The sequence below is a fragment of the Cynara cardunculus genome, assembly GCF_001531365.2.
Source record: "Cynara cardunculus var. scolymus isolate 2C chromosome LG 11, CcrdV1, whole genome shotgun sequence".
Taxonomy (NCBI): Eukaryota; Viridiplantae; Streptophyta; class Magnoliopsida; order Asterales; family Asteraceae; genus Cynara; species Cynara cardunculus.
The window spans coordinates 13483313-13494020 of NC_037538.1; the positions used below are offsets into that span (position 1 = coordinate 13483313).

General features: G+C 37.1%; 2 protein-coding genes across 4 annotated transcripts in view; one reads left to right on the forward strand and one right to left on the reverse strand.

Annotated features, from left to right (window-relative positions):
• Window positions 1–1824, forward strand: part of LOC112520825 (ERAD-associated E3 ubiquitin-protein ligase HRD1B-like) — a 12148-nt gene extending 10324 nt beyond the window's left edge. Inside the window, exons 7-8 of one of the 2 annotated variants that reach the window (XM_025129424.1) lie at window positions 127–385; window positions 1405–1824. In XM_025129424.1, coding sequence (XP_024985192.1) covers window positions 127–385; window positions 1405–1617 — 472 coding nt within the window. In that variant the 3' untranslated portion in view covers window positions 1618–1824. Of the gene's footprint in view, window positions 1–126; window positions 386–1254; window positions 1381–1404 lie in introns of those variants that run through there. The other variant, XM_025129425.1, reaches the window with a different exon arrangement.
• A 737-nt stretch (window positions 1825–2561) lies between these two features.
• Window positions 2562–10198, reverse strand: LOC112520940 (NAC domain containing protein 52-like). 2 transcript variants are annotated; one of them, XM_025129565.1, is made up of 5 exons: window positions 10130–10198; window positions 8671–9050; window positions 5984–6261; window positions 4544–5446; window positions 2562–2883 (listed from the first exon to the last, which is right to left on the reverse strand). In XM_025129565.1, exons 2-5 carry the CDS (start codon window positions 8825–8827, stop codon window positions 2713–2715), a joined length of 1509 nt encoding a protein of 502 aa, XP_024985333.1. In that variant the 5' UTR covers window positions 8828–9050; window positions 10130–10198; the 3' UTR covers window positions 2562–2712. The 2 variants fall into 2 exon arrangements, with proteins under 2 accessions (XP_024985333.1, XP_024985332.1); XM_025129564.1 differs by lacking the exon at window positions 10130–10198 and having other exon boundaries at window positions 8671–9487.
• Between the last annotated feature and the right edge of the window lie 510 nt (window positions 10199–10708).

Genomic DNA, 10708 nt, shown 5'->3' on the forward strand with positions numbered 1-10708 from the left:
TGTTCTTCTTTTTCGTTGAGTATTAATCGAATAACCTTCCTTCTCAATTTAACTTTTCTGTGTTAATTTCTGTTCTCGATTTCTATTCTTCATCAAAGTCTCACTTCTTTTACACTTTATTTGCAGGTCATCTGGATATGCTGTACTTCCCAACAAATCCACACATGGCACCGACGTCAATAATGCAGCTTCTTCTGGCGAACATGGGAATTCAATCCCGAACAATCCTGCAAACTTTCCATCTTTTCAGTTCCCACAGCCCTATTTTATACCAGTTGATGCTCCGAGTGTGAGTCCTAACCATGAAGATGGATGGAGCACCAACCTGCAGATGTCCGTCTCTCAACTGGAAGCCCAGAAAAAAATAATTCAGCACCAGATTGAGGTATTGGAACCTGATACTCCTAATGAATATTAACGATGAAGTATTCATCATACTATTATAAGAAATCTTTGGGTTTACCCCCCTCGAGCTCATGTCATGTCAAGAGGCTGACTAAGTCCATGTTTGGCAACGATAAGCTGGTTTATTTTGTTGAACTTATTGAAAAGCTCTGCTTGGTTAGCCACAAGCTAGCTTTTTGAAATACTGCTTTTTTCACTAAGCTCTAGGGGCTCTTTTGCATTTTTCTTTCCTAAATGTGCCCCTTTGTATTTTTTCAACATGTTCTTTTAGGTCATTTTACATTATCATCCAGCTTACCAACAACTAGCTTGTCAGCTAGTTTGCCAAACATAGCCTACCATAAGTACTATGCTTTAAAAGAACCTTTATCCTCATACACTGATACTGTAATACATGAGCCTTTGGGACTATCAACTGCCTTTTGATCTCATCGACGATTTGGGCTCATCCACTAGCTTTTTAGGGTGCGTTTGGTATTGGACAGAACTGGCCAGGACTAGACCTATCAGAGTGAGATAGTCGGTTGACAAAATCTTGGAAGGTTTTAAGGTTTTAATTTGACATAGGTAGTTTGACAATTTACTTATCTTGTCCTATCTCCCTAATTTTTTGTTCCACCTATTTTTGTGGGACAAAAAACTTCATTTCTGTCCCATTCAGGTTTTTTTCTATCCCAGTCTGATGTCGTGCCAAATGTGGGACAATAAGTTTTTGTACTGTCCATGTACTAAACGCACATTATTTATCAACTCCATCCTTTTTGATACCTTATCGTCATACACTAATACATGCTTATCAATCCATGTGCATGGCTTGCTTCTATGAATGTTTTCTTCATATGTAAGCAGCCTAAGAGCCAAATAAAAATCCAAGGGGTACGTTGAGAACATCTTAGTAAAAAGAACGCATGTGATAGAAAATAAATACGTGATCTCATCGTTTGGGCATATGCACTCATCGCCAATTGGTTTTTTGATGTCACCCGTTGAACAAAACAGGTGCTGCAAAATCAGCTTGAAAGCTTACAGAAGCCTGCATCCAACAAAACCTCAGTTGCAGAAAGCAGCAGTGGCGGTGGTGGTGGCAGTGGCAGCTGGGAGGCGGGTCTGAATACGACCGCCCCTGATAGCAAAGGGAAGGCAGTTTTATCGTCGGATGGTGAGCAACATCAAAAGGAGGTGGCCGACGACACAAACGTGGCGGCGTTGTAGATGAAGTGTTTCTGTGGATATTTTTATAGAGGGACAATAGTGTTTTGCATTATCAGATTTTAATTGTATGTAGGAGGACTTGTTTCTCAAACTTCCCTTGAATACCTGAAACAAATTTGCAGAATACTAGAATTAATATTTGTCAAAGTGAAAAAAAGCCATATGATAATGCAAATTTAGCTTGTGTTATTATTATTTTTAGTTATTTAAATAATAACACGTCAGTTTTGTATATTTCATTTTTATTCATTATATGTAACTATTCATTACATCAAATTTGATGCAACATTTGGTGTCCTTCTTGGTGATGGTCTTCCTAACTTGGGATATTTATGATAGGTAACACTTGGGGGACGTTTACCAAAACACTTACCCAGTAAACATTCACCGGTAAAATTTAATACTATCGCTTACTTACCGGGTAAGATTTTATTCATTAAAATGCATCGTATGCAACAATTTATCCCGGTAAGCGCTAACCATGTTGAGTCCTCGTTCTCACTTACCGGGTAAGATTTTTAGTGCTTGCCATATTCATCCGGTAAAGTAAAGTGAATTGGTAAGCACTTACCCATGTAAACATTTGGTATACGGCACCCAAATTTATAAAAGTTTAAGTAAATGAATAGCATTACACCAAATTTGATTTGTCAGTACCCATTACACCAGATTTGGTGTCCTGTTTGGAGTAATTTGGTGAAAATTTTGAGTTAAAGAAATGAATTGGTTAATAGTGTTTCAATAAATTATAGGTTCTAAAACCTTTTCTTTCCATCTCAATAATTTTTTTCCAAAACATTTATTTTCACCAAACATGTCATATGATAACAGCAGCCAACAGCTTACCGAGTGCTTATTGAGTAAGCGTTTACCGATTGAGTATGACAAGAACAAAAAACTTTACCAACATCTATGGATATCACTAGCAGAAACTTGTAGACAAATCAGAAATAAGAAATGGAAAAACATTTATTCAGCCAGCAAAAATCCAAGTATACAGAGAATCCATCAGTACAGTTAACCACATAATCAAAGGCCAAACAGAAGTAGACCACCAGATTGCTAAAACTATTATCAGACCAATGGTCTTGGTCTTCAATCAACATAAAAATCTCTCAAATCATCAACTGTGAGAGTACTGGTACCAAGTGTGTGCTCCGCTGCATCGGTCTTGAATGCCAAATCGTCCAGGTTACACAGGTCGTCTAAGTTGTCATAAATACCATTCTCATCATTAGCTGCAACACTTTTCCCTTTCTCAAACCCCTGTGTACAAACACAATACAATAAATCATCAATATAAAAACATCAAATACCTCCATGGAATATGATTGCACATGCAGTATAAAAGCAAGCAACCAAACAAATCCAGTGAATACCCGTGCGAAGTGGGGTGTAGGGAGGGTCAAATGTACGCAGCCTTCCTCTATCCCAAGGGGTAAAGAGGCTACTTCCATTAGTATCCTATGTTGTCTGTCACTATAGGTGCGTTTGGTATGCAGTCAGGAGAGAACAGGTGAGAGTGAGGTGCGAGTGAAAGAATGCTGGAAGGTTTTCGGGTTTTAATTAGACATGGGTAGTTTAGTAATTTACCAGTCTTATCTTATCTCCCTATTTTTGTTCCACCTATTTTAATGGGACAGAAGAAAATCAAAAATGCAATTTTGTAACAGTCTACTGTGGTGCGAAACATGGGTCAAGTTTTTGTACCTTCCACTCTCGTCCTTTCCCACATACCAAACAGTCAAACAGCCACATACCAGACAGTCGAACAGACCCTATATGTCTGGTACTGGCAAAGCTTAAACATTTGAAAGAAATGGAAAAGATAGCACTTGTGGACTTCTTACAGCCACTAATGACCATTTTGCACTTTCCAACGGCTAGTTCTTTGTCGGTACTACGGTCCAACAGTTTCCAATGGTTAGTTTCTAAAATCATAAAACTGTAATATGTGAATTCATTTTGCTTGCATCAATTCTAAATCTATTTTCAATCTTTCTAAGCTCTACTCTGTATTTAGGCATGGCATGTTGTGGCAGATTCATAGATTGGAGGGAAGAATAAACTGAGCCAAAAAAGCCGCCTGCTACTATGGCATCATTAGCATAAACAAAATAAGTTATCAGATGTATAACCATTCATAGCCTAAAAGGGTGTAGTAAATATCATCAAAACAATTTTAGACCATAGTCAACTCTTTATATGACAAGAACAACACATAAGAAACAAAACCAAAGCAACACAATATATCCCACTCGAAAGTAGGGCCATGGGGGGATGTATGCAGACCTGTCCTCTACCCAAAAGAGTATAGTGGTTGTTTCCGTGGAACAGTAAAGAAAAACTACACCCTTCTACTAAAGGTAAAACCAAAGTGAAATCAACTTTCCAAATCATCATAATTGTCTTTTTTGCCCTAAAGAAACACTAGATTGTTGCAAGACTGAATAATTTGCATTTATATTTCGGCAAAACGAATCCAAATGCAATGCAATTTGCCTGAGTTCCTATCTAGTGTAACAAATAATTTTCAAAACATATTTTAATGCAACATAGTTGTAAAATATTCTTATTTTTCTACCCATTCAAGCATAACCTGTTGATCTTGCAACACTTCATGACATAGTTGTTAAGTTTATCATCCATTTCATTTTAACCCTTTTGTAAACCTTCCGTAAATGGGTATCCACTTAATCAAATGTTACATGAATAGTAAGTTACAGGTCAAAATGGGGTACAAAATAAGACATTTCGAGACCTTATTAAATCGATTGAGAAAAAATTCTTTGTTACACTAAACAGAAACTAAACCAAACTTCATTCAAACAAACTGTAATGTTTTTCTCTACTTATGCAAAAATGAAGGAACACAAAGTACCAACTGTGAGAACTTAATCACTTAAAGCAAGAGAAGGTTGCTTACCTCTTTCTTATTGTTGCCATTAACATCTTCAGTAGATACTCCCATAATTGAAGCAACATCTTCAGAAAATAATCCATCATCATCATCATCGGTAGATGATTCCCTCATAAATAAATCCATATCTTCCAAAAACAGCACATCATCATTGGCAGGTACATCTGCACATCTCTTGTTTGCAGAAAACATGAAAGTAGATGGACCTGGTTGGATCAAGCTACATGTCCTTTGAGGCACAATCATGTCCATCGTAGCTGGACCTTTCTGCTTGTGGTTCCAAGCGTTTGTGGCCCCATTTGCAGAAAAAGTGACGGTAGATGAGCCTGGTTCAGTTGTGTTCATTGTGGCTGGACCCTTCTGCTTGTGGTCCCGAGCGTTTCTAGTCTCATTTGCAGAAAATGTGCCAATAGATGAGCCAGGTTCAGTTGTGTTCATTATAGCTGGACCCATTTGCTTGTGGTTCCAAGCGTTTGTAGCCCCATTTGCAGAAAATGTGACGGTAGATGAGCCTGGTTCACTAGTGTTCATCGTTGCTGGACCCTTTTGCTTGTGGTTCCGAGCATTTGTAGTCTCATTTGCAGAAAATGTGACCATAGATGAGCCAGGTTCAGCTGTGTTCATTATAGCTGGACCCTTCTGCTTGTGGTTACTAGTGTTTGTAGTCTCATTTGCAGAAAATGTGACGGTAGAGGAGCCTGGTTCAGTCAGTGTCATTGTAGCTGGACCCTTCTGCTTGTGGTTCAGAGTGTTTGTAGTCCCATCTGGACCAATGACTGCTTGAGGTTCAGAACAGATGGCTACATCATCATCATCATACTCATCTTCGTTGAATGGTTTACCATACTGTGCACCATTTTTTGGTCCTGCACCGCTTTTCTGAAAGATTTTACAAAGCACATACGCATCCTGAAACACACAGATCAAGTGTGTCAAGTAAAATTGAAGTTAAAGTTAAAGAACTCTTTTCAATAACCACTAATAAATTTACGTTAATAAGTAAACCCTCTGTCCCAAAATAAGTATTCACGATGAAAAAGGCACAGTTATAGAAATGTGTAATTACTACACTTTTTAATTAACGAAATGATAATTTTACCCTTAATAATAGAGGGAGAGATGAATTTCTTCATCTCATAATTAAGAGTAGAAATGAAAAGCAGACACTTAGTTTTGAAGGTCGATACTTATTTGGGACAAACTAAAATAGAAACGTGGACACTTATTTTGTAATCGAAGGAGTACATGTTTGGGTCCAAAGTCGAACATAATATTTATAGCCATAAAATGGCCCACAAAGCTAACGACAAAATGAAGTTGTTTAAAAGTATTCTTAGTGATTGCGGAAATATTCATGTGAAGATTGTCATACAGATAACATTATGACAATACTTCAAAGGGGAAACTTTTGCTAAACTAGAAATATGAAAAAGAACCCTAAAATACCTGAACAATTCCTCCATTATCCAAATGCCCATCTTTCATACAGTATTCATGCATTACCCAATCTGTTCTTTTCCCATTTGGTGCATTTCCTAGGTGAAAAACCAACGTCTTGATCATTGCTACAGTTCTTTCCCTGTACGTGACCGGCCTCTCTCTCCCAGTGGCTTTCCAGAACCCAGTTTCCGTTGCACGATTTGATCTAGACCCATTTAAATATTTTCGTGCTTTTGGGCAGAAGAAGAACCACTCTAGATCTCCACTTTTCAAGGAGGACATATCTGCAGAATCCAACACAATAACCCCTTAAGATCCGAAGCAAACCAAACGAGCCTGATATATGCCACCCGAAGATGGAGTCGGTTTTTTTTTGGGGGGGGGGATAAGGATGTAGTCTGAACTCTACCCTAAAGAGTAGAGAAGACCACCGGCTAGTGAGAAGTGTGTGAAAGTGAAAATTAAACCAGATAAGCTAAGATTTAAAGAGCTAGATGTGGGTAAGCAATAGCAATAGAAATAGGAGAGAAAGATGGATATAATTAAGCAACATTGATATAAATAGAGGCAGGTACAAGAAAAACATAACCAAGGTGTGGAAACTACACACCCCTAACTACCGACTTACTAACCCTATCCCCTACCCTCTGTCTCTCCAGTTCACTTCCTAGATGCCCACCCCTAGTCTGGCGTCTACAACTCCTCCTATCCGTAATGCAGATAATTCAAGTAAAGTAGGAGGGCTTTTCAAGATCCAACACATAAGTGCTTCTCTTATGGTTGTGAGATAACCTCTATAAAAATGAGATATCAGATGAAAATTTCATAATCAATACATAAGTGCGTTATTAATATCAGGTGTATCAAAATGCATGACGGATGTTGCATTGCTTCAAGTTTTTTTACAAAGACTAGATATATTCAGCTTGCAGAAGTTAGAGGCTGTTTGGTTGTTTTCCATAACTCCTGTATGGATTAAGCTAAATTGATGTTCCTTTGTTATGATGAATAAACTGCCTGTACGACAAAAATGACCATTCTACCCTTTTTGTTTTTTCATGAAGTTTTCCATTTTACCCATCTACCAACATCAACAAAAATCTTCATTTCAACAGCTTTTAAACTTGAACAACAATATCAAGGGCAATCTTCATCACTGTGACAACAATAACATCACTTGAAGAACATCACTGTGACAACCATATCAACAAGATCAACAGCAATCTTCAACCCCAAAAACAAGTCAATACCCAAAGCAAACGTAAGTTCAAGGTTGATGTGTTATAGTTATCAAAGAAATTGAGTATGAAAATCAGTCATTAATGACTAGCAATATTTCCAGGATATTAAAGAAGCTTACATCTAGGTTAAAAGTTGTTATAATTGTTAAAGAAATGTAGTTAATTTCAGGCAAGATTGAGTGTAGGAGTCACTGATTTCTAGCAGATCGATTTCATGAGTAGTCGGTCCCAGAGAAACGACTGGTGACGGCGAGGAGAGGTTGACGACAGAGAGTATGGGGCTGAGAGAGGACTGAAACGGCAAGGTGAGGGCTGGAAGAGTACCAAAGGCGAGGTTAGGACTGGAATGGAAGAGGGTAAACATGACGGGTTTGAGAGTTTTTTTAAAAGGCGAGAGTTCTAATTCTTTCAGATGTGGGTTTTGAGACAAGGTCATTGATGGAAAAATAGATGGCTTAATGGATACAAGGAGCTATCTTCCAGCTGACCAAATAAGACATCAGCTGACACATTAAGCCACAACCGGATACCCTTGTATGGGGAACAGAACATACAACCTATTCAGCCCATTAAGCCGCAACCAAACAGCCCATACTCTTTCTAGATCTCTATCTTTACAAAAAACATATTGATACTTCTTTTAATAAGAGCCAATAGAGTTGTTGATTTCCCTTGTGATTGCAAATTACTTATAGAAACAAGCATAGATTATCAGGACCTTCCTTGATATAATTCTGAAAACTACTTTCTTGGTAGACCGACTTAATGATGCTTGTCTTAAGCAAGAATCATCTTATAAAAATTCCTTCTACATGAAAATGAATGCATATCTTTTCTATTGAAATGCATATGCTTTCAAACTGTTTGTGATTGCCAGATTACACAGTAGTTTCAGTTTGATCTTGGGTATGTATGACTTAAAGATCAATTGGATCATGCATATAAATCAACTCAATATTCTCTGCTTAGTGTAAGATCAATTGGATCATGCATATAAATCAACTCAATATTCTCCGCTTAGTGCTCATAGAAAAAGGAAAACAAGTGAAGATAAGTTGAACCCCGAGTATGATTTGTCAGATTAACCTTGAACAAAAATGAATTGTCTTCAAGCAATATGCATTCGCCTTCAAAACTATTTGTCAGAGCAAGACAATGCATACTGCTTGAACAAAAATGAACAGGCGGAAAACTAACGGAAATTATTTAAAATATATAATATCATAGCCAACTAGGGATGACTACCAAACCTTGAACTTGCTAAATCAAATAACTTGAGGTTTTCTTTTGTCAATATAGGTCATTTTCGAGCTTCTTTCACCTATCAAAATCTAGAGACTGAAAACAGAAAGCTTTGTGGTGTTTTGTCCTAAAATGCCAAGATTTTGAAGATGCAGAGGGTAAAAGTAAATGAAGGCAGCATTCTTTTTCGTATTCAGGAAATACAAGTACCTGGAAGATCCCATGGACAGAAATCATATATGTTGACCTCTGCAACAGCATTGGTATTAATCTTCTTCCCCAATAACTTCCTCTTGAGGTAGTACATAACCAACTCAACATCAGTAGGATGAAAGCGAAATCCCGGAATGAGGGATGAACTTGTCATGAAAAAGCTAATAAAAAGACGTCCAACAATCAATATTTTATTGAAACCAATAAATCTGGAAGTAACTAGCTAGCAAACAAGAAAGACAAAATTCCTAATCGTTATCAGGTCCAATGGCGGAAAAAAATCCACCCAGAGCTTCCCAGCCTTTCCCGGTTCATCAAGTGCACACGCAAAATTAACCACTTATGTGCGCAGGAGTTGTCTAAAGACATCTGTTTCCCTGTATATTGTCAAATATTAATAATCTTCTATCAAGAAAAAAAGAACACTACAAATTGTATAAACAATCGAACCCCATGAAAGAAAAAAACAAAAGGGGTTAACTGACTATCAAATTAAACATCAAGATCACATCAATACATCACAGATAGATCAGCTACAGGTTTAAACAAAACACAACAGTGTTACAGAGAAACTTACACTCTCTTCAAACTATACCACAATATCATACAAAAGAAAACCGAAACAAAACATGCAAACCCACACATGAATATCTATAAAAAGAGAACTAAGATACCATCTACTTCCAAGATTGCTAACATAATTGTCAGATTTCAGAAAATTTCTTATTTCAATAATTTCTAATTAGCACACTAAGAGCTTCATAACAAGTACAACAAATCACAAGAAAGAATTGGTACTAAAATTGCAACAAAAAGTGGTATTAATTTCTTATAAGATAACTGGAATAAATACCAGATTTCATAAAATTCTTTCTTTCACACTAAAAGCTTCATAGCAAGTACAACAAACCTTAAAAAAGAAGATTGGTGCTAAATTTGCAACAAAAACCCATATTAGATCTTATAAGATCACTAAAATAAATGCCAGATTTCATAAAATTCTTTCATTCGATGATATTCTAATTAGTACACTAAGCTTCATAACGAGTACAATAAATCAAGATAAAACAAGATCGGCGCTACATTTCCAACAAATAACCCTTATCAGTTTCGAACTTCACTAGTCTCAATTAACAACAAGTCCCAAAAATCAAAACAGAACCCGTATCGATTTCGAACTCAAACAAGTACCATAATCAAAACCAAAAGTCAACGTATAACCCACATCTTGAGAACAGCATATAATCCCACTATAGAACGCAATACACGATTCACAGAAAAACCCTACATACAGAAAGCACAGAGAGAGAAATCCCTAACGATGGAAATAAATAACTCATAATCGAAAGCGAGACAAAGAAGAAAGACGATTGATCTTACCAAAAGATTGCAGAAAAAACTAGAGAAAAAAAAAAGATGAAGATTTGTGGGAAGAAAACGTAGAAAGATGGCTTACCGGGGAAGGATAGAGGAGCCGATGGCGCGAGAAATTTGGAGGAAGCAGTGCTGTGAATGTGAGAGGTGGAATGGTAGAGAGATTGAGGTTTTATGGTACTTCAAGTTCAAGTACATCTGGCCCAGCCCACGCGTATTTTCTAATGGATTTCCCAATTTGGGAAAAAGAACGTCCAATTCGCCAAATAAATTAATAAATTAAATGATACTCACTTTAACTAATATCTAGACTAGAGGTGGCCAAAAATGGGTCCCGGGCCGGGTCATAACCGGTTACGGCCGGTCTCGATCAAGACAAAAACGTTTCATAACCGGTCCCGGTTCTGGTGAAATCCTCCATAACCGGTCAAGCTTACCGGTAACCGGTCCGGTCCCGATTTCGGTCCCATAACCGGTTACGGCCGGTCCTTTGCAAAAAAAAAATATTTTTTTTTCCAAATTTTTGGTAATTAATAAATTTATATACATATATATATATATATAGAGAGAGAGAGAGAGAAGGATGTTATTCTACACCCTTTGTCATTCCTACACCCTATACAACCCTCATCTCAACCATTCAATTTTTAATCAATTAATT

Coding starts and splice junctions, on each gene's coding strand:
- LOC112520940 (XM_025129565.1), bottom strand. CDS start 8,827: ATGACAAGTTCATCCCTCATTCCGGGATTTCGCTTTCATCCTACTGAT. Junction 6,262..8,670: donor CTGTCCATGGGATCTTCCAG/GTACTTGTATTT, acceptor TGGATTCTGCAG/ATATGTCCTCCTTGAAAAGT. Junction 5,447..5,983: donor ATAATGGAGGAATTGTTCAG/GTATTTTAGGGT, acceptor TGTGTGTTTCAG/GATGCGTATGTGCTTTGTAA.